We start from the raw sequence: 25084 nt of genomic DNA, 5'->3' as shown, positions 1-25084 counted from the left end.
AGCTAAACGAATCATTTTGAACAGCATTTCATGTTCCAATTATATTTAAGTCATGTGATTTTTTTAGCCTCTGGTTTCATAGTCATTTCAAACATGTTAGCTCTTTTTCAATGAGACAAGTTCAGGTTTTTTTTTTTTACAAGGAAAAGAACTGGATCTGTACAGCGGTAATCATTCCAAACAATTCTTAGATCTGATCGCGATAACACAAGTAGCAGATGGGATCAAGTGTGATGGTGTAAAATTTCGCCTTTAAGATGAAAAATGAGATTTGCCAAGGGGAATTGGGCGTCTTTCATCGAAGCCAGAGGTTTGTGCATTGAAGAAAAAAATAGGGCATACAGTACTTCAGTGTTGTTGTTGGTTTTTTTTTTACAACATCTCGGACATTACAGGCGTGAGACAAATCATGCAAGGATTCAATGCAGCAAAAATAATATTGTTCTTTAAGCAATAACTTCAGGCGAATGGGAAAGTGAGCGTTTGATAAAGACCCTCTGGAAGATTAAATGTGCATGATTTGTGACGTTAGCCATTATGCACGCTCATGCTATATATTCTGTAAAAGATAGTGTCAATGCGATGAGCAGTTGACCACCGGAGAGCAGAAATAACTTTATATAATATTTCAAGTCAATTCAAATTTCTAATCTAATTTTTTGATCAAAAAAAAAATCCATATATACATCACTTTTTAGTGACAGGAGATAAGGTGAGTAAAACTATGTGAGATGAAAAGCGTGTACAATAATATTGTGGAACTTTATGATGATTAACATTGTCACGAAAACTGAAGTGATCAGATATATATTTATGCATGTATATATATGTATATATATATATATATATATATATACATATATACATCTTTAAAGCTACAACTTTTAACTTATTAAAAAAGCAAAGGACGCATTTATCTTTGCCTACAATATTGAGCGATACATCTAAACACTTCCGTATTTATTTCCCTGCAGTATCTGGTCCTCGCACCTTTCATCTTCCCTTCATTTTCTTCATGTTTCGTTTGTTCCCTCCTTCACTCTCAGGTTTTTTTTTCCACTCAAATTGACTTCAGCCTGGAAACCATTATAAAATCAAGAAAATCATCAGATCCGTTTAATGTTGTCAAGCCACGTTCATTCTTGACTAAATATACAGGTTAATATTTTAACCAATAAATGCAATGTGATATTACATGAGATTACTGTTTCCTTTTCATGATGATGCAAGTGAACAAGTGTACCTCTTAAAAACAATCAATGATTTTTCTGAGGCAATATTTTGATTGTCCCCTAAGTGAAAGGTTACTATAATCATATTGCTCTGAAAGACATACATTTTGCTCATAAATTTTAACGATTTACAAGATGATCCGTCACACATTTTATGTTTATCTCTTCTTTCGTCCAAGGCAAGTTAATAAGAGAGCCTTTTATATGAGTGTTGTTGTGTGAAATGACACGCTTTTTGATAGATTATTGAGTTCATTGAAGATGGTCCTCAAGATAAAAAAAAAAATAATGAAAGTTCAAGCAGAGTTGACCAATGAAGTGCGTACTCTGTGTAGTACGTGTGTGTGTGTGCCAAGCAGCGTATGCCTGTCATGAATTTAAAAATTGCAGCATTTACTGTTTAGTCTAATGTATATGTATGCACTCTTTACAATTCTTATCCATTCATTTAAAGCAGAAACTATAAATTTGATGAATAACTTCAGAAACTCTTATTCTGTTACAAAATCCTTATAATTCCTGACTTCAAAATGACTGAATTTTATGTGACTTAATTCTAGTAATCTCTTAATTGTAAAGAATTAATATTCAGAATATGTTGCCATGAGGTGGAATAGAGATTTTGAAGATCAGTGTCACTCTCCCTTGCTGGTGACGTCATCATCAATGAATTGACCTCAAAAAGGTGCAGTGGGCAACCAGCCCACACAAAATGTAGGCAATTGCGACCGTGTATTCTTGTTCTATAAAAACAGTGTTGATGCTGACTAATATTCATGAAGAATTCATACGCTGGAGAATTTGAGAGAAAGAGAGGTTTTCAGAAAAACGGAGCCCCACCATCATTAAATTCGTTGAATTTAGTACACCGTTTTGTGTTTACAACTAACGAAGTGCTCATTAAATCGTAATTGACATTGGAGTCAATTTCAATATTGGCAGATGAGGTCATAAAAGACGAGATAATGTTGATTATAATGTAACATATGTTACTGTCTACGAATGCAATAGAAAAGAACATGACTACGAAAAACGACAGCCCTCGTCGCAAAGAAGTAATTGATTTGTTTTTCACGCGCTTGCAGAGCAATGGTGGGTCCTTTCAGTTAAATATCACTGTTTTTCCTATTTTCGGTGATTCTTTCTTCTGACTGAGATCCATCACTGACGTGTCTCCACTGGCGAACGGGCATCAACCACGCATCTCAAATGGCCCTTCGCACACGGTTCATAAGATCCATGTTAAATAGCGGCAACGTGCCTGATGCAGGAGTGATGGATGTTGAAAACGAGGAAGAAAAAATGGCGCTCTCGAGGAACGTAGCACTAGGTTTCAGCCAATAAAAGCGCCTCAACCACTTGCATCTCATTAGCGTGTGCGAGGATGGTCCAGTAATATCGATCAGTGAGAAATGCGGTTCGTCCGTTGGCAATGTGAACTGCTGAGCATATTGTAAGAGACGGTGGGTGTGTGTGTGTGTGTGAGTGTGTGTGTGTGTGCATCATACGTGTGTGTGTGACATTGTACTTTGTGTGCGCGCGTGTATACCGTTGATGTCCATCTTGCTGCAGTATGCGGCGGCAACCTGTGCGACGAATTAGAAGCTGGGATGCTAGCCACCAATGCATTGCAAAGAAGACGAAGACGACGTGACAGGATAGAACAAATCCGCATGCATTGCGAAAGGATTCTTCTACGTCTTAGGAAGAAAGGAACACAAGAGGAGACCAATTTTTATTGAAAAGAGCAACAGCGAAAAATAGAAAGAAACACCTAAAGGGAAGGGAGGATTATCGACAAAACACTTGCTCCGCCGGTGGCTGGATGATGGTTGGAGTTATGACATGGGGACGAGGGCTGTATTTTGGCGCCTTTTTCCTCCTGGCCGCGGTCGTCTGTGCATCAGGCAGCGATAAGCACTACACAAACAGCTTCGTGATCGAGGTGCAAGATGGCGACAGTGCACATTCCGTCGCCAAAAGGCATAACCTTGAGTACCTTGGACAGGTTAGTCTGAAATATCTTAGTATCTCTCTTGGTTGAAGAAAACGAAAAGATATGTATTTTCCACGAACAAAATTGATGATTACTTTCGGAAAAAGTAAGCTCGTAACAGCTTCAATCGTAGCAGCTGTCAGGGGCAATGGAACAGCTTGTAGAGGCAATATACCAACTTCGATGACGTAGGTTTCTGGTCTAGTGAAGCTATGCGCATCAGTGTAAGTATGATTACTTGACTCTTGGCAATTAAGGTTAATATTAAATCATATTAGCTACCATTCCCTAGAACAGTAAACAACTAACTTTGAAGAGGTGAAGAAACGATATATAATACTTTATGAAGACTTTTCAAGATGACATGCACGCAATGAAAAGGGTATCAATATTTATCCTTAAAAAGGGGGGGGGCAAGGGGTGTTTAGCTCCACTCTAATCCCATAGTACAAACCTGATACACGATTGTTGGTCTTGAGGATTCACTACAAGAAATCAGTTGCAAAGAAAGACGAAAATGCATAAACATGCTTTCCTGATTTATATTCTAGGACGAGTAGCATAAACTCTCTAATCAGTGAAAATCCAAACAAATTCATATCAAACCCAGATCACATCGCTTAGTCTGGAATAACAGTACTGAGTGTGTCGTTAGCATTTGATTTCTTTAGAAATGATGGAAGGTAATTATCACATTTGCGCTCTATAAAAATGGTTCATTATTATTATTATTATTCTACGGAAACATTTTGATAATTCCGGTGAGGTGATTTGCTGTGAGATGGTTGTTACTTCCTTTTGCAGTTTTCTTTGTCCGTCCTGCCTTCCTGTTACTGTGTGGGGAAAATAAAATGAGAAACTTCAGGCCATGAAGAAATTTATCCTTGTAGAAATGATACAGGCTGAACGTAAACGTTGGGGACATAATTTTTACGATAAATCACTAGTAAAGAGTACATTCATTTAAAACTTTTTTGTGTTACTTTGCAGCCGTGCCTATTGAGCAAAGTAGTAGTGCATGAATACAGAAAGTGAAGAACCATAATTGATAAACATACACATGATTTGCTGGTTACTAGCAAACGTATGAAGGGGAAAAGTAAAAAAGGAATCAATCTGGATGTGACTTGAATGCTGAGGTGTCACCACGGACAGCCCTTACTCCTGCAGAGCATAAGAGAGAGGGGAAGAGGGGTAAATGATATACAGTGACTAATGGAGAGAAAGATGTACTGATCCACTGATGAATACATTGAAGTTACATATCTGAGCAAAGAAAAAAAAAACAAAAAGAGCAAAGTTATGCACAGATTGACAGCTACAGAAAGAGTCAACATGGAGCAGAGAAATTTGATTGCAAGAAGCCTTTGATAATTATGACACGTAATTTTCTCTGTGGGCGACTCATGATACTTTGAGGCATGCCATTATTTCCCAGAGGTCTGTTTTGTAAAGCCTCTTGTGCCGGTCTCCCAAGGTTTAGAAATGGCTTCGGCATAATCAAGGTCATTACAGGTATCATTACTGTGATTTCAGTCTTGCATGCCGCAGTGCTTCTTCGGGAACGTGAAGCTGGGCATTCGGGTTTCGCTTAAAGCACGCTGTGCATTATTGTGATTTTGTAGGGCCTATAATTTCATTTCATTGCATTTTATTTCATTTATGAAGTTTTCACACAAAATAATACTGTGTTGTGTTTACAACATCCATCCATGACACTGTAAAGTAACAAATAAATCATAAGTTATAAGCAGTATATACAAATAACATTTACACGTACGGCACAAAATCAATTGATGAATCAATAATGTAGGCTCGACATGAACTTTTTTCTTCTGTGGACAGTTCGCGCCACCAAAATCTTCAAATTTCATCATTTATTTATTTATTTATGTATTTATCTATCTATGTATCTATCTATTTATCTATTGATCTATTTACTTGGTGGTTCGACATTGAAGGTTGGTGGCCGCACAAAAAAAGAAGGAAGAGAAAGGAAGAGTAAAACATAAAAAACAATAATCATTTGATAAAACATTAAAAATGTTACAATAAGGCATGAAAATTCTGTGAAAATTGGCAGGAGTGATAAAGGGCTTGTAATACCATGTACTGTGACTATAAGATCACAACATGTATTGTATTCAATATTGAATTGACGCATAAACATGATTTTCTATGACACTATACATATTCATGAAATGATTAATTTTAACATTACATTAGGGTGATAATAGTACCCGCTTCTATTATTGGACAAATAAATTCTATGTTCTCATGGTCCGGTCTGGCCACCAAAGCTATCTATTTCTGGTGGCCCCGAGACACATATGTATGTTTATTATGTATATGTATATATGTATATATGTATATATATATATATATATATATGTATATATATATATATATATACATATATACATATATATATATATATATATACATATATATACATGTAAAATCCTATGCAGATACTCACTTTTACCTTTCTTTCTTCCGAAAATTATGATAATAAATCAGACGAAGATGTTGCTGAGCGGAAGCAAAGACTGTTGACGTTGTTAGAAGAGTTTGATCTCATTTGTTTTCGCTATCAATACAATACATAGTGCAGCAAGATTTTGTTTTTTGTTTTTAGCTGATAAAAAAAAACACAGATATCTAAGAAAAATTTGCTCTTCAGTGGGATTTTAACGATCAATAATTTCCTCTTCTTCTTTTTTTGTTAATGTCGTGACTTGTTTATCACGCGCTGCGTAATATGAGCTGCAATAAGGTAATTTCTTGTTCCCCCGTGACAGCCGTTCTGTCTACCACATTTAATTGGATAAAACGCTTGCACTAGACAAGAAGAATACTTCCTTGATATTTCCGGCGCCATTTCAGAATCAAATTGTTAAATAATACAATGATTTTTTTACACGATATAGACTGATCACATTTTAAGAATACCACATGCTCATGCAAAATGTTTAGGATCTGATTATCAACCTGTGATGTTTCACATCCTAGAAGAAACCCAGTGTTGATAGAACAAACGAATTTCGGGTTCTCACTGTGTCAGTTGTCAAATAATACGTAGAAGCCACTTACTATCTATATTGAATCTTCTTATTATTGAGCCTCCATGGTACAAAACCAAGATGTAATCCGGATGTTGTCATAGGGATAGTTACAATTGTCATATCTAGTCTTTCGTGGCAAATCTACCTGTATGCTGCGCGCAAATATCGAGACTATACTCTTGTCAACCAGTCTGCGAGTATACAAGTAGGTCCGAAAGTCATTGTCGGGTAAGCACATCTTGATTTCTCTTTTGACACGCCCGATGTTTACGGCACACTGATTACGACAAACCAGGTCATGGGATTGATCAGTGACATAGTCTCTTTCAACGCTGTCTTTGCGAAAAGGGATCAGGACGAACTCCTACTGATTTACTTGCACAACTTCACGGCAGTGATGGACAACACCTTCAATTCTCCAATATACGCCTGTGTCTTCCAACTTTCCTTCAACAAGACCATCGTCATGGGCGTCACCAGGGGGGGTGCGTTGGGTGCGAACGCACCCCCCTTCAGCCCCTTAAAAAAAAAAAAAAAAAAAAAAAAAATCAGTCTGAGAGCGACATCAACGCCGGATGCTAAATAATAATAATAATTTTTTTTTTTTTTTTTGCACCAGGGACAACAAATTCGTGGGCAAAAACAATTCGCACCCCTGGCTCTGGCAGCACTGATTTTATGCATATCTACTACTATACAGTGTTTACTATTTATCGACCGTACTGTACATCCGTACGGTACGGAGCACGTACACGTTTGCATGTTACGTGTGCTACTTACAAGTTAGTATAGGGTCTATGTACGTTACTTCTGACCAATCCATATTGCCAGCCCAAGTGCGAGCCTTAGCCTCATTAAAAATAAAGAATAAAAAAATGCCCACCTCCCTCCATAATTCCAGAGACGAGAAGAATTCCTTCTTACCTTTTTTTTTTTTTTTTGGACAGAAAATGCCCCCATCAAAATATTGGAGGAGCAAGCATATTATAATTTTGCACCCCATAATCAATATTTAAAAATTAGTAAATGAGAAGATTTTTCTTGCTTTTGAAAGAAAAAAAAAAGTGGTGCCCCCATAAAAATATTGGAAGGCAAGCGCACCATTTGCCCCACCCCACATAATCATAATTCCCGCGATGAAAAGAAATTCTTGCTTTTTTGTTAGAAATATGTCCAATTATTTCACCCAAAAGCAGTGGCGTAGCTATGGAGGGGGTTTGAACCCCCCCCCCCCCCCCACCCCCATCCGCTGGTTTAAAAAAAGAAGAAAAAAAAAGTAATTCAAGGGTTAGTAAACTGCTTTTGAAATCGACATGAAACGGTGATCAAGAAATAATATAGTTTCCTATGATTTCTTTTAACCATAATTCAAGAGGTATATAGTGTGAAACATTGTTCAAAATGCCCGGAGCCGACAAAAGATTGTGATTCAGCGTGATTCCTGGTTGACATTCTGCATAAAGCAGGATGTGCGCAGTGTACTCAGAACATCCGAACGGCAAACAGAGTCGGTGCAATTAAATGTTGCGCAATGTGATGTAGAATGTACACCTTTAACCTTACGCTTTGTTGTATCAAAGCTAGATCATTGATTTTGCAGTGTTGCTTTACATACTAGTCTATATAAAAATGTCTTGCATTGCCAATAAAAAGACTTGACCTGGGCTAATTCCTAACTTTTCCATGTATATAATACATACACACAAACAAACACTCACACTTAGGGGATGCTCTAAAGTGCAGATTTTGGACATCCTTCCCCTGCTTGGTCACTTCGATGCCACCTCGCTGGTCATACCTCCCCCAGTCATGAACATAAACCCACACCCTGGACTACCAGTGGCGGATCGAGGAGTGGGGGGGACGCAACGGGCGTCCCCCCTTAATTTCCAATGCGAAAAATTATAGTTACAAACGGCAGTTTTTGGACTGTAAATGTCAAAATTTTCAAGCTCGCTCGCTCCGCTCGCTCGCATTTAGTCGTAATGCCATTTTCCTGACGTTGCTGCCAGTAATTGCCAGCAGTTGCGCCCGTTGCGCCCCGTCCCTTTATTTCCAAAGCGAAAAAATATAGCTACAAACGGCAGTTTTGGGACTGTAAATAAAATGTCAATATTTTCAAGCTCGCTCGCTCCGCTCGCTCGCATTTAATTGTTATGTCATTAGCTGACAGTAATTGCCAGCAGTTACGCCCGATGCCCCCCCCCCTAATTTCGAAAGCAAAAAAAAAAATAGCTACAAACGGCGGTTTTTGGACTGTAAAATGTTAAAATTTTCAAGCTCGCTCGCATTTAATCTTTATGCAATTCTCCTGATGTTACTGCCAGTAATTGTCAGCAGTTGCGCCCGGTGCGCCCGATGCCCCCCCCCCCCCCCTCTAATCTCCAAAGCGAAAAATATAGCTACAAACGGCAGCTTTTGGACTGTAAAGTGTCAAAATTTTCGAGCTCGCTCGCTCCGCTCGCTCGCATTTGATTGTCATATGCCATTCTCCTGATGTTGCTGCCAGTAATTGCCGGCAGTTGCGCCCGGTGCGCCCCCTCCTTTATTTCGAAAGCGAAAAAATATAGCTACAAATGACAGTTTTTGGACTGTTAATGTCAAACATTTCAAGCTCGCTCTCTTCGCTCCCTCGCATTTAATCGCTATGCCATTCTCCTGATGTTGGTGCCAGTAATTGCCGGCGGTTGCGTCTGGTGCGCCCCCTTCCTTTATTTCTAAAGCGAAAATATAGCTACATAGGGCAGTTTTTGGACTGTAAAATGTCAACATTTTCAAGCTCGCTCTCTTCGCTTGCTCGCATCTAATCGCTATGTCATTCACCTGATGTTGCTGCCAGTAATTGCCAGCAGTTGTGCCCGGTGCGCCTCCCCCTTAAATTCCAAAGCGAAAAAATATAGCTACAAACGGCATTTTTTTTTTACTGTAAAGTGTCAAAATTTTCAAGCTCGCTCACTCCGCTCGCTCGCGTTAAATTGCTATGCAATTTTCCTGATGTTGCTGCCAGTAATTTTTCATTTCACACCGTCATTCCATAATCCATTGATAGGGGGGACCACAACCTCCCCCCTTGTTCGCTCCGCTTGCTCGGGCTCGGTCGCGTTCATGACATTAGTGTAAGAATTAATACTAGAAGTTTATTTAAATGATACTGTTTATAGGCAAATTGTTCAATAACAATTTACTTCAAAATGTACTGATGCCTTCAACAAGTAGGACTGTTTCGAGTCGATAAAACACGCAAAAAAACCTGCATCAAATGGCACACTTTACAACAGCAAAATGCAAAAAGTGCTCACCGTGGGAGGGGGGCACTCCCTCCCACATCCTCCCCCTCGCTCACTCCGCTCGCTCTTACTTGGCCGCGTTCATGAAATTCAGTGTAAATATTAAAACAGGAAGTTTATTGGGATGATACTATTCTATAGGCAAATTGTTCAATAATAATCTTCATCAAAATATACTTCTACCTTAACATGAGGGATTGGTTCAAGTCGATAAAACAAGCAAAAACAAGCATCAAATTGCACCATAATTACAACATCACAATGCAATTTCAGTTCTAACCGTGGGAGGGGGTTGGATCCCTCCCACATCTTCCCCCTCGCTCGCTCCGCTTGCTCGGGCTCGGTCGCGTTCATGACATCAGTGTAAGAATCAATATACAAGAAGTTTATTGAAATGATATGATTTATGGGCACATTGTTCAACAACAATTTCCATCAAAATGTACTGCTACCTTAAACAAGTGGGACTGTTTCAAGTCGATAAAAACACGTAAAAAAACTGCATCAAATTGCACCATTTACAACATCAAAATGCAAAAAGTTCTCACCGTGGGAGGAGTGGAGACAACAGGGACTTCCACACCCTCCCCCCCCCCCACCTTGCTCGCTCCCTCGCATACTAACACCCCCCCCCCCCCCAACATGAAATCCTAGCTACGCCGGTGCCCTTTCCCCGCTTGGTTTCCCTCAAAAAAAAAAAAAGTCTGGGGATTGAGAGCTTCCTATATTCCAAATGTCTGTCCAAAAAATCGCGCTACATTTAGTGTCAAAACGCACCCCCCTTGAAAAAAAGCTGGTGACGCCCCTGATCGTCTTCTTTTTGTCAACATGGATGTCATCAGAATTATTTGAAATTAACCCTCTGGTTACTATCCCATGGAGTTATCACTTTTGCTGATGCCTTTAGCAAACTGAGAAAGGAGGCGGGTTATAAGTAGATGAGGCTTCCTGTTTTCTTCTATACTTTTTGTGCTTCAAACATCGCTTTTCCGTTAGTCACATTTCATAAAAAAGATGCGGTAAGTGCTTTGCCTTGAGCGTTTAGTTGCCATTGTACGCACTGGTGCACGAGTCAGCGACGTAGAGAAATCTTTTCCTCGCGATGTGCATCTAACAGAAATCGCCCCAGAATCTTGTGACACAGCCGTGACCACTGGAGTAGACGGGGAAAAAAAGGTCATTATTGCATGCAGTAATTTTACTCATTGATTTTTAACAATCTGCGTTGCGTTTGGGGTCATCCCACAAGACCGACACCCACGAGTCATACAGCCCACGAGTTCGACATAGAAAAGAGGTCCATGAGTCATACAGCTCACGAGTCATATATACAGCCCATGAGTTCGACAGATACAACACGGGGCTTAATGTGTCGGTCTCGGGGGTCTTGTTAGCTTTCCTTAGTGTCGAACTCATGGGCTGTATGACCCATGAGCTGTATAACTCATGGGCTGTATGACTCGTGGGCTGTATGACTCGTGGGTGTCGGTCTCATGACGTGCACCCTGCTGTTACAAGATATCTGCGTACATGTCAGAGCGAACTTATTGGGGGAAAAAATAACAATCAATCTGTTCCTCGGTACAAGTTGTATCTGGATAGACAAAGTTGATATTCACCTGATTTCAAGATTAAATTTGACTAAGGTAGAACATAGTTGTCAGCAAATTCCGTGTTGTTTCATTTCTTTTTCTGAAACAAATGCATGCTATTAACTGAATAGAACCGAGCGATGGTAGTAAAATCGTAACAGTATGCAGTCATGCTACAAGACTTGAAGTAACGTCGATGCGTTAAACTGTCGGAATTAATAGAGAAATGAAAGGAGAAAACTTTGAATTACAAGCTGCTTCCACGGATTCAGTATTCGCATCTCCAAAACGTGATGCCACAGTGGAGGAAAAACTTGAATGATATGAAATAGATATTCCCACAGAGATGGATCTCTGCGGCCCCTAAAACACCAGAAAGGATCAAATTCGGATGAAATTCAAATTGCAGCCGTATATGTTTTAAAAAGGGTTATTTTCAAGTATCCTTTTTTTACGTTGTTTTCATTACTTTCGCAGAAATCAGTGGGTTAACTTTCATCTCATTATCTTTATGTTGTTTATTGCAGGGATGTAATGAGCATGTCCGATGTTTGTTCGGATCGACTATAGGTGTCATGATTTTTTTTTTCGTAGCGTGCATGCGCAATAGCAATAGGTTTGTCGACAAATTAGGCGCGTAGATATTAATCCAATTAAAAAAAAATAGACGTATTTCTTTTTTTTTTCAACTCACATGTCCATGGTTGAAAGTCACATCACTCATCTCTAGGTACTTAATTAAAACTGCTTTCAAGCTTCTGAGTCGCTTTCCAAGAAGGTATTTTTGAATTGCCTTCGTGGCCACGAAGATGTTTACTTACAAGAGCTCTGAAGAGGTGAATATTTGGGGGGGGGGGTATGCATGCAATGAGAGTAGATCGAGTTGTGTTCTTTTTAATTTTGCCCACACCGGACTGGAAGCGATCGGGAACAGTCAGTGAGAATTAAGGGTTGATAGCCAACATACAGACAAATAAACAAAACAATTAAAGAAAGACCCACTCCTATTCGAGAATGGATGCGTCATCAGATGCTGAATTTCATTCATGTCATGGCTTCATGTTTGTTGTTGTCTTTCCCTCATTCTACCTGCCCAGTGGATCTAATTATCATACTTTTTGATGCCACATAGCCACGCGGTCTCACGAAGGATGCACTAAATATATTTCGCCATTATTGACGCCTACTCATTTGCTGATATAAGCATCAGTTCTTTTACTCTCTTCATCTCCCTGAAACTGAATTGAGACGATTTGAGGATGATTTCGTCTCGTCGTCCTATTGCAAGCCAGGTGGGAAATGCCTTGCCTTACACTCCAGAGTGAGTTGTTTAAAATCATAATTGCGATGGTTGAATCAAGATCTGAAGTAAATCTCAAGTACGGTCTGTAAAATAGACCACTTTGATACGCGAAAGAGTACATGGACTTGATAACAAGTAAGAATGATCAAGAGCACTCAATCCTATACACTCAGCAGACACGTACACAACAACACTGAACGCATAGTTTGAGAACAGCGAATGCCTAAGTCCGGACAGATCATGGAGATGGCCGGGTTAATTGCGTTTTTAGCGATTTTAGCCTTTGCACTTTCAAACTCAGCAGATTTTTGATCAAATTCTGAAACGGAAGTCCTTTAATGGCTTGGAGATGTTCTCGCAAATTCCTGAGAGAGCTTTGAAATACTTATTTTGCAACTGTCATTTAATGGCCATCCATAATTGCAGTTTTGCTAATGTACTACTATCCAAGTGTTGATTTAACCTGTTCAGCGTACGTGCTATAGCGGGCAAGTGGTTTCTGCACTAAATGAACACCAAGTGAACACTATAGCGATCTCTGTTTTAAAGGATCCATATGTGTTTTTACTTCTATCATTGCTTGATTTTTAGATCATGTACTACCCCTTACGCGGAAGTGACAGTTATAGTCCATTCCCAGTGCTTGCGGCAGACAATATTGTATAGATCCGTTCGCATAATTCTACGTACATGTACTGCTAACCATGTCTAATTCCTCTGTCTATTACTGGTTTAGACGCGCATGGCTTCGTTGCTCGGAGATCAAATCATATCAATTCGCTACGCGGAAAAGCAGCGGGCTGTTTCGTTAATGATTAAGTCCCTTTTAGTCTGAAAGTGCAGTGCTGCGACATTGATCGTTAGTTGACAAAAGAACATCTTCAGGCCTGTGGGAATTAAAGAAAACATGTAATTTGCAAACCATCTGTATAGGTAACATATAGAGAATAGCTCCAGAAGTTTGTTGTCTGTTATCTGTCATCATAGATTGTAGTCAGCAGATAGATTGCACACAACCACTCTTGTTGATTATCCAATTGAAGACATTTTCCAAACCTTTTAGATAATATTCGCATTTTTTACATCATAACAGTAAATTCTATTTTCAGTACTCTTAACAAGGATTCGAATGTTAAGCAATATTGCTTTTTCATTTCTGTGAATTTCAATTGTACCAATTTGATATTAGTAAGAGAAAACAGCTCGAGCAATTTTCATTACCTTTTTAAATCACAACCTTTTGTTCTCTCTGTCGTTCCATGATTTCACTGCAATCATTATTGAGAAAAACCAAAATAATATTTCATGTTTTGGTATTGGGATGATTGATTATGCCGTAATGATCATGAATTTCTATCTTTGGGGTAACTTTTGAGAAGCTTGCCTTGGAGAGAATAAATATGATATTGCAAACAGGCATGCAGTGATGAAGATAGAAACTGTCTCACAATATCACGCTAGCTGGAACTATGCAGCTGACATTTTAAAGCAGTCCGTGAGTTGTATTTCCGTTGCCTTCGAAATGTCATGATATTACAACGTGATCGCCGAAATCTCTGCGTGACCTTTATTCCCAGGGAGATGTCTGCAATGCATATTGAAGTCATAAAATGGCCCACGGCTCTGTTTTAATGCGCTCTGCAAGCACAGCTACGCGCCTTCCTATATCTTCAAAATGTGGAGAAATGGAAACGCGGCCCGCAAGCCGAATATAAACTGCGCACCCCATTACCGACAAGAACGAATCGATTGATATCGATTCACGGCTGGTATCGGCGTTGACTTACCGGTATGAGCAAATAAGGGCCTGGTGATAATCCAGGTAGAAAAACCATTGGCGATCTTGCCTTCTTACATTTGCAAGAAGTCCGGCGACTCGGGGAGATCTTCCGTTCAATGGTGGCTTTTAAATGTGTGTGTTGTTGTGTCGTTTTGTTTTGTTTTGTAATTCTTGAGGGGAAAGTTCTGTCTTCCGGCATTTAAGTCACACGTACATTGACATTTACGTATAATGTCGGAAGCAGCATCAATCCAGGGGACAGTGACGGAGGTTTATAAACAAACGCCATAAACTAAATACTAACTGCTATAGAAGATCATTTTGATATTACCATAATAATCAAGGGCCCGTTACATAAAACAATGGCATATAGTTACAAATGATAATGACTCTGCCATGGTGACTTTTTCATAGCAAATCAAAGCCAAGAAAATAATCCTTGATGGTTACCATTTATAACAGTATTGTAAAGTTCATGTAGTTTTATGCAACCCGGGATCGGATGTTGGAAACGACAAAAACGTCACAGCAGTAATTATAGTGATAATGTTGAAACCAAATACACTCTTTTGTTAATAGTCTAAACACTCACCTTGTTTGTTGTGCCAGAGGCCATCCTCTATAGAAAGCTCGATGACTACAGTTGGAATTATGTAAAAAGAAAAAAAAATGTAATTAGAATAGACTCATAACGAAAAAGCCACTATATCCTCTTTTAAGATGTTTGCGACATGCTTGAAAGCACTTGGCAGACACTAAATTAAAATTCGATATTAGCGTTGTTGTCTGCAATTAAGTGAAATCCACAACATTAGAATACCCAGACAGAAACATAATTAATTCATGGGATATAATTCATTTGTACAAATTAATCCGTCATCCGCCCACCAATCGATCAAAACTTCCTAGTCGATATCGCCACGGTGCCACTGACGCTGAATTGTTCCATGTTCACGAGAGTTGCATTGTAACAGCCTCTAGGATTTTCCATTAAAAGATTATAACAGATTTCCATTTACCACATTATATACAAGCGTGCTAGTCGGTATTTCAATGGGATGTGGTCATCATATTGTTTAAAGTCAACCTAAATTAAATTTTCATTCTGAGTTACTTTTTTGTACAGTTTGGAAAGTTAAAAGTGAAAATCAGAAACAAAATCAAAAGAGAAATTTGGATGTGTGTTTTTTTTTTCTGACATAGCGATTTCTAGAAAGGGGCTAACAAGTTCGATGGATGAGCATTTCTCAGTATCAATGCAATGTACTAAAATTTTCAGATTTTTAAAACTTCTTCTGACTGCATGAAGCATTTCCATATCAACAAAATGTGCTATTGAAAATAAAATATCATTTGAATCAAATTGAATTTGTTGCAAAAGTTCCCCTATTCCTCAGTAAATTGTTTGCCTAGTTTAAAGCTTTTTGGGATTCAGTAATTTAGGCCGAGCGTTATCGCTTCCTTTAAAGTTTGAAAAGTAACCCTTGCTGCCACGTGATCCGACAACCATGACTAATTCGGCGTCGCGTCCTGTGACAGTTCAAGAAGAGAACCAAATCAAAATTCTTACAAATTAGTGATACTCGAGCAGATATCCACTGTCTTCGTTTTGCTTGGGGGTCCATAATCAGGAGGAAATTCACATCCATTTACAGGTGACTTGAAAAGGTCACAAACATTACAAATTAAATCGCACAGAAATTCCTACGGAAAGCTTCGTCAAATTGGAAACACCTTTGCTATTATGTACCCCTATCAATCGCTACTTCACGGTGCTTTAATTTGTGATCTGCGTAAATTATATAATATACGTGTAGAGAAGAATTCGATTCCTGGAAACCATTTGATTAATTCGATTAAAGTTATGTTAATCCTAGAAAAATTAATTGGGTGTTGATAGTAGTGATTGGTAAAATTCTCATGAAGCAACTTGGCCATATAATTTATGTGTTACTTTACATTGTCATGGATGGATGTCGTAAATACAAAACTGTATGATTTGTGTGGAAACTTAATAAATGAAATGAAATGAATGAAATATATCATGACAGTGTCCATACAATGCGAAAGAAGACCTTAAAGAGGGCCACGGACTCAAACTTGCCCTACGTATGCTACGATAAACAAAACGATTATAATATGTGAAAGACAACAACATTGACGAAGTAAGGAACAAAAAAAATAGTGTGGGGTCACTCTCTACGGCAATATAAAGACGGAGATTGATGGCACGAAAGTTGTATTGATCTTCGTTTTCTCATCGTAAATAAGAAATCTTTGTAAGTCACAAACAGTAATCGTTTGACTCTGAATACATAGGCCTTAATTGGAGGAACGTTTCAATTTATTCCAACTAAATCTTCAGACTTGTCCATTCTTCATTTTGTTCACCTGATTTGGAGTACAATATATAAATGATGGTTTGCCATTGCTTGCATAATGATTATTAATATTTTCGAAATCTACCTTCTATACTGTCTAACGTTGGAAAAAGCTTGGCAAGAAATGCGATATCATCTTTACAAAAGAACACGATCTGTATACATACTCAGTTCTAGGTATCAGCTTGGAGGCAAACGAAAAGATCGTGCATTTAGGTGGAGTCAGTAAGCAGTGATAGCCTGTAGAAGAAAAAAAAAAACACGATACAAAGCCGAAGAAGGCAGGATTAAATAAAGGTGAAAGTTAAGGGAAAGATGATTTTTGCTAATATATTGAAGTGACATCATCCTGTGACAATATCATTCACATATATCTGGTTTCATCATACGTATACTATCTTTTCTCTCTCTTCATCATGTTCATCTCTGTCACATATTTTATATATGGATATATATATATATGTAAATATATATATATATATATATATATATATTATATGAGAGAGATGAACATGATATATATATATATATACATATATATTATATGTATATATGTATATATATATATATGCATATATTTTTTCATGATGTAATACATACAGAGAAATAGATAATCATAGAAAAAGAGAAATATAAGTTGAAAATAGATGGATCTATAGACAGATATTGCTGTGAATACAGTTGACTGTGAGTTTGCAGACGATAGGTTGAGGGAAAGACCACGTCACTTCTCATTCTCTGTCGTTTCAATACTGTTTCTTTGTCGATTACGAAGGCGTTTCAATAATAGTTGGACGAAATTCAAATTGCTCTTTTCCACTGGTATCTAGGACTTCTCCGATCAAATCATTGTCAAACGAGACTTTTATTACTGTGATATCTGACAGTTCGACCAAAGCTTTGGAGTAATTGTTTTCAGTGTGCTTGGAAAGATTCTCGTGAAAGGGCAAATTTGTCACTTCCTTTACCAAATTGCATATCACTTCTTGCAGTGAGAACAACCATTTTGACAGCAGAAATGTAAGAGAAAAGTAAATCGGGTCTCAGATACCCCAAAACGCTAGCATTGACCGGCTAGTGGCTGTAATACATACATTGTATGATGTGAATTTAGGTAAGTCACGTTAATTCCGTATTCGCTGTTTCGTCTTTGCCCGAGAAGTTGCTAATGTGGACGAATCTACCTGCCGATGTCTTTAGGTTTAACATTGACTAACCATAATCTGTCTATCTATCTTTAAGTATAAATGCACTCATGCACGTTATATCGCATGATTGTGAACTGGGTTGTACTGTTTCATTTCCTTTACAATTAGGCTCTATAAACTGCTCACAATCATCGTCATTAGTCAAAGGAGTTGGTATGGATTGTAGATACCTTTCCTATATATGAAAGAGTATCTAATGAGCTTGTAAATTAGCATAATATTGCATCAATTACGTTTCACATGATGACTCTTGCAATTGCACGCACACACACACACACACACATACTCATCCACACACACCTTCACCTCCACACGGCTCCAGATACACACAGACACTGTGTATACATTTCCGATAGCCGAATTCGCCGATGAATAAGCAATAGACGTGAGCGTGTCGCGCCCCTAGTGCTTTAATGACGCAGGAAGCGGGAGATGCTTTACTCATTCGGTCAACCATATGGTACGGCAAATCATTCAGACATTTCCTGGGATATTGCCTCTACACAAGCCCGCGATCGTTACCACGGTACCACGCTAGTATCTATGGTCTATAACGCACTATATGTACAATCAACGTCATTTTCCATTATTGCGGATACCGCCTAAGCAGTGACGTAATCATTGTCAGTGCAGTGCTGGTCTTATAGATTAATACGAAGGATTATCTTGTCCCGTTTATCATAATGAGATGCTGTTCTTCCCGTTTAACCCGCGACATGTGTCGCCTGACATGATAACACGTGATTCCATTACACAATCGTAATTATATCCTATGGAAGTATGATATGATTATGTTTGCATACTGATAGAAGAAGTATGCAGAACACATTTTCCTCTCATCTTTCATACCTGACTGCTTCTGGCTTACAAATTGATTTTAATCCCCCCCCCCCCCCAATGAAATTAAAAAAAAAAATAGTGAGAGATTATTAAACATTATTTTCAATTTCACTAAGAGGTCAATGCAATTTTAACAGCGTTATTGACAAAAGATCATTATCAATTACGTAAACACTGGTAAAACCTCAACGTATGGAAATACGTAATAATGTATCTGATACCACAATTGCGTATTCATTCAGTTTGAAAGTATACAACCAAAACCACAAAAATTATCCGACTGCGGAAGAAGGTGCCCTGTCTCCCTGAGCATGTATGAACAGGAATATATCTATAAATAAAGCAATGAATAATTAATGCATATGAATACTATAGAAACTTAAATGAATAGTACTTCTTACTTGATATTTTCATCATGTTTGTCATGAATCGAAAAAAAAAATCTCCCGGAGAAAAATTGAAATCGCTGAGAGCTTTCAAAAACTTACTTACATGCGTACAATGCCCTTCTACAAGTGTGTTATCAAAGCAAACGTGAGGCGTCACCTCGAGATACACCCTCAAAGATGGCCTGCTTATAGATTACAACAGGTTATCAGAACAATCATTCTCCTTTAAGTGATTTGACGGACTTTGGCTATAAGGAAACTGACCCCCCCCCCCTAAAAAAATAAAGAAAAATAAGAAGTAAATATTCCATCGCGGAATGTACTAACAGTTTCAAAGTGGTTTTTAAAATTGCCCAATTATCATTATACACTCTCCAAATATGAACGCAATCTTTCGAACAAGCCAGGTTATTACATAACTTTTGATATATATATATATATATATATATATATATATATATATTTCATTTTACTTCCATTTTTCTGTTACGAAATCTACTTCACTGGACATCAAGTGCTGCGTTAAAGTGTGAATCAATCCAGCACGCCATGGCATAAGAGTCTTGATGCGTTTTCAATGGGCTGGGTATAGGCATGCGAGTTGAGAGCTTGGGGGGCTTTCTAGCTCAAGCGAGCATGAATGCAGGATAATAGATTCCAAACACCAAGTCCGTTCATCTGGGATTTCTTCCAGGCACATAGCGGGTGATAGCATTTCCCTCTTACGGCAACACACGAAGAAATCCTAGTTACGTGTTCCTTCCCTGTCGCCAATTCAGAGGAAACGTGGACCTATAATGCTCTTCTGCTGCCCACAACACGTAGTGACGTGACTGGATTTATAGCTATATTTCATCATTCTTTAGCTCTCCTTTTATAGTGCAGTGACTCCAAGGATGTGGATAGAGGGTGTTTTTTTTTAGCCACCCCCAACAAACCTTTCCTGAAAACGCCCATCCTTTTGTCCATTTCTGAAATAGATCCACATGTGTATGTTGAAGCGGCTCCGTGATATTTATTACGCCTGCGACAGTTGCTCCCATATAAGATAAATATTTGTACACTAAGCCAAACATAAAAATTGTAGCCACAGACATAACCCTGTCCATAATCCTAATCCTCACGTCAAACTAAACTTAAAACCCTATCACAACCTTGACCCTAACCCTAAGTCCTTGGAAAACTTCAAGACCAGAACATTATTTTGTTGCAGGAGTAAATGTCGTGTCACCGTCGAAGAAGGCAATGACGACTTAAAAAATCGGCAACATTAATAACATAATGTGTAGCGTTGGTAATGTTGCGCTATAGTGGGAGTGCAATCTGTCCATTCTAAAATGCGTCATGTGTTGCCAAAATATCTTAAAGAACAAACAAGAAACCACTGAATAAAGAATACCAAAAAGTTGTTCCATTCTCTTATAGTAGTTATGATGCGCGCATTACCTTCAGGGAGTATATCGCGGAATTCCAGTGGGTTTGAAGAGACACTAAACAATTTTCGTCCTGACATATCAATCTGCGCCTTTGAATGTTAACAGAATATATGGTGCAGTACAAATATTGTGAATGATCATCACCATAATATCTGTTACGTCTTTTTGAATATCACCTGAAAAAAAAAAAAGGTGAAAAAGACAGAAAACAACAAAGTTACAAACTTGGGCAGTTCGATATTAATTTACAGTTGTTAAATATCCTTAATCTTTTATGACTAATTTTGATGTCGTTTAGTCTTTTATCTTTCAAATTTGTATTGTTCCTGTGGGTTTGACCTCTAGTTTTGTTGCTGTTGTGTACTATAGGGGGGGGGGGGAGACGACGAAGAGTCAAATACTTAGGCATGCATGAGTGAAAATCTACCATTAATCATAAACGAATCCGGTCCTCTTCCGCCTATTCAGGTGTATGTTTTTTTGAATGTCACACACATGAAAATGATGGCAAAAAGGGTGAAAAGAAATATAATTGCAAATAGTGTAAGGAAAACAAAATGTATCTACATTCACCTATTGTTTAGGAAGGTCGAGAGTTCACAATCTTTCTTCTTAATATCTTTAAATAATGAAGCATCCATTTTCTGATAATGTCGATTAAAAACTTAATCCTCTGGTACTCAGTAGTTTTGCGGCCTAGTGATTTGGAATACAACAGATGTCATTTTCTAACACAGTCATTTGAAAAATTAGAGAAAACAAAGAAAAAAAAAACTAAAATCTACTTTGACATCTTCCCAACAGGTATTGAAACATCGACCAAACCTGCACCACTTCGTGAAGCGAGATGCAGAGGAATCGAAGCCAGCTAGTCGGCGGCATAGGAGGAGTCTGGAAGACACGCTGACTCGACTGCAACAAGATACCAAGGTGGGTGCAAATTGTTAATGCAAAATATACTTTATTATTCTTATTTTTATCCTTTTTCCACTTCCTCTTCATCTTCTTCTTCTTCTTGATCTTCTTCTTTACTATTATCATTATCATTATTATTATTGTTACTATTATCATCATCATCATCATCATCATCATAATCATTATTATTATCATAATTACCACCATCATCATCATCATCAGTATTATTTCTATCATTATTAGTATCATTATCGTTATTTCATCTCTTTCTCTCTCCTTTACTTATACCTAGATTCTTCAAGTTGTTCAAGTTGATTTATTTCACTTCCAACAAACAAATAAGAAATACAAATAAACGCTCATATACACAGACGTCATGAAATCAGTACCACAATGCGATGAACAGAATGACATTGTAAAAAATATAGGTAAATTATCAACAGAGATACAAATAACTGTTACGTCACTGTGGTAAATGCATAAACGATATTGCTGGAAATGGAGGGGACTGCTAAAAAGCAGAGCTTGTAGAATGCAGTCCCCTCATAGAGAAAAGAAAAGATCATAGAGAAAAGATACCTAGATTCTTGGTAGGATGATCAATAGTTGTGTGGGACGAATTCCACAAAACGACAGAATTAGGGGTATTGCGCAATTACAAAATCAGAATACTGATGTTCCCCAATAGTTTGCCCAAATTATTTGGTATTTATGGCGACTTCTGGTGGCACACATAGTACATGCACAAACAGACATACAACCATTCGTAATATGGGTTTTCCCGGCAAATTTCGCACTTTTGTCAGTCCATTTGAGAGGAGGTTCATTCTATTTAGCAAAACCCCTCGTTATCGCACAGTCTGTCTTTCAAAATTGCAACTTGTGCGTTCAATTTAGCATTTTGATCAATGAAATTTGCACATGTGGCTTTCGAATTCGTAATAAAGGGCATTCAAAATTTGCTGGTACTCTACGTTCATTCAAATTCGCCACCACTCGCCGAAAAGGGTATTTGAGTCATTCAATTTCGCGAATGGGCAGTCAAATTCTAAACATTCTCTTTCAAATTAACGTCATGTTATTTCTTTCTTGAAAAGGTGAGAACATTTAAACGTGTATTTCTATGTGACTTTTTGTTTCATCCACACACTGTTAAGCAGTGAAAGTATCATATTTCTTTCATACATGTCATTATAGGCCTACATGTACCAATACTACAGATTAACTTCATCTTCTTACAGTCATGACAGCACAAGTTAGATACAGACATTTATCTCAAGAAGACAGAGAAAGAATTATAGGAACAGTTCATGATCATAACCTTGACTTTCTAGAACTGGCCGACACACTTGGAATAAAGCTCTCAACGGCGAGATAAGTTATGGCCACATGCACTATCTTCGGACTGGGAGACTCAATCAGCACATTGGGGGAAAAACTGTTGCAAAATCTCTGAAATGAATACGAAAATATGAAATGTAATAATGCGAACAAAACAATAACCATGTTCAAAAAAAATAAAGAAAGAAGCAAAGCATAAACATGTGTGCTTGACTGTAAAAGATGTTAAACTAGATGCCCAAAAATGAATTCGAATGAACGAGCACGGCATATACGTGATCACGTGACTATATCATTCTAAATTGAATGAACGAATAACGAAATGGTGCTTGTTTTAAGAATTTACATTTAGAAAGTTTTGATTAGAATGAGGTTAAAGGTAATTTGAATGCTCCAAAATAAATTTGAATTAAGAGATTATAAAATTGAAATACCAATCATGTCATCTATGCCAAATTTTGCTAAATTGAATGCAGCAATAAGGAATTGGAGTGACAAAAGTGCGAAATTGGCGGGGAAAACCTGTACTTTTGAATGTATAAGAGAATTCAATGGTAGGCTCATCCGTTTTAACTAGGAACAACGTGACCTCTTTTGATCTGTAACATGAACCAACTGAAGGTATTGATTATTACCATTGGGAGCAGTGATTTAGAACATACTAGAGTTATCAATTTGGTACATATGTGTAGATCAGTTGTGTCACAAAGCATCCTACGATTTAAAAAAAAATGCAATACAGCCTGAAATATAGGAGATATCACTATTTTTTTCTAAAAAACCATACTGTAGATGGTTTAGTCTAGAAACAATTTTCATCGTAACTGTGATGTTGTTCATAGTTTGTAAATTCAACAATATTTAACATTTATCATACTGATTAAGATTTTACATTGTTTCTATCCTTAACTCACATTTTAGAACTATTTTAAAGCACTAAAGCTGGGTTTTTGTTTCATCTGCAAATGGTAAATAATGCCTTTAAGAATCCTCGACAATTATTCATGATTCCCCATCAGACTGGCAGGGAGTACATAGGAAAACAGTAGTAGTGATCATTTCAAACTGTATTTCTTCTTGAGTTGGATTTTCTTGTCTTCAGTTTAATGAAGACCTCCAGGTCACACTCTCCGCTCTCCCGGTTGTCTTTGGAACATGTCCATCTTCTTTAAAATGCATTCTATCACTCCTGCTGTTCTCTTTATACATCCATCAGAATTCCTGCAGCCATAACTCTGAGGACAATTATATTGTAATTAGAATTTACTCTACAGACAAGAAAAAGTAGTTTGACATAGTACTTCAGTATTTTTTTTTTACTTGATAAAAAGGACTATGTGATTGGGAATGGGGTAATTGAATTTTAAAGGTATTATATTAAATTATGTTGTTTTCACAGACGAGACGCTATGTGAGCCACTGTTGCAAATTAATTGACGCTGACAAGAGCTGGATCATAGAAACGCATCTGCAATCTATTTGTGTCTACAAGGAATTAAGCATGGAAAGTGCGGCGTTCTGTTTGTTTGTTTGTTTTTTGCTTTGTTTTGCTTTGCCTCAGTCCGCTTCGATCCTGCTTGAGTTCAAGTGACTATTGACATTATACAGGAAATTAATAAAACAAAAGTCTCAAATGCCACGAGGATAGCATTCATATGAAATATTGAAGAGCATTATATTCCCGTCTGACCACCTGCATTCTTTCCTGAAGAGATGTTATTAACTATTCTAGGTTTTTGACGAGTTACCACTCAGTCTATTCTTTACAATGGGGGGAGGGGGGAAGCAAGCGATATGGGCAGAGAGATGAATATCTTGTAAGACACCACAAGATGTACTTCCTCCATGTCACAGCGGAGACAGACAAAGCCGGAGCAAAACACCTTGCCCACGGCCATATAGACGCATGACTAGATCTGCCGAGCGTTCGATCGAATCCCCAGCACGTCACAAAGGAGTGTATTACGAACATGACGAAATGCGCTTCCTTGCTATCACAAAGCATATCACGCTGGTGTGTGCGTGTGAGGTGTCTATGTGGGAGGGGGTTCGAGGATATTCATTAACACGGTCCTGAAAAAAAAAATATAAATAAAAAAAGATAATGATGAATAAAAAATAATAAATCTCTATCTTTGGCCGTTGTCAGGCGTCATTGCCTACCTCAACCGGAAATGTTCCCCAGAAAATGACGCAGTGATATTCCTATCTGATGATGATATAGTTAAAGGCCTTTGTAACAGCTTGACATGCAACCTTTTCATAATTGTTGACTTCCCGTTATCTCAGTGACTAGACGTCAAATACACACACACACCC

At 37.9% G+C, this 25084-nt stretch overlaps 1 protein-coding gene across 1 annotated transcript in view; it reads left to right on the top strand.

The window, feature by feature from the left end:
• Nucleotides 1-2577: 2577 nt before the first annotated feature.
• The window catches only part of LOC139717153 (neuroendocrine convertase 2-like), a 62797-nt gene continuing 40290 nt past the window's right edge, over nucleotides 2578-25084 (top strand). The window contains exons 1-3 of the mRNA XM_071628657.1: nucleotides 2578-2637; nucleotides 2805-3240; nucleotides 21314-21439. Of these exons, the coding sequence (XP_071484758.1) occupies nucleotides 3058-3240; nucleotides 21314-21439 (309 nt within the window). The 5' untranslated portion in view covers nucleotides 2578-2637; nucleotides 2805-3057. The remainder of the gene's footprint in view (nucleotides 2638-2804; nucleotides 3241-21313; nucleotides 21440-25084) is intronic.

This window comes from Diadema antillarum, unplaced genomic scaffold (genome assembly GCF_040938485.1).
Source record: "Diadema antillarum isolate AM-2024a unplaced genomic scaffold, OU_Dant_1.0 scf00000007, whole genome shotgun sequence".
In the NCBI taxonomy this organism is placed as follows: domain Eukaryota; kingdom Metazoa; phylum Echinodermata; class Echinoidea; order Diadematoida; family Diadematidae; genus Diadema; species Diadema antillarum.
This window is presented reverse-complemented; position numbering and strand designations above follow the sequence as displayed.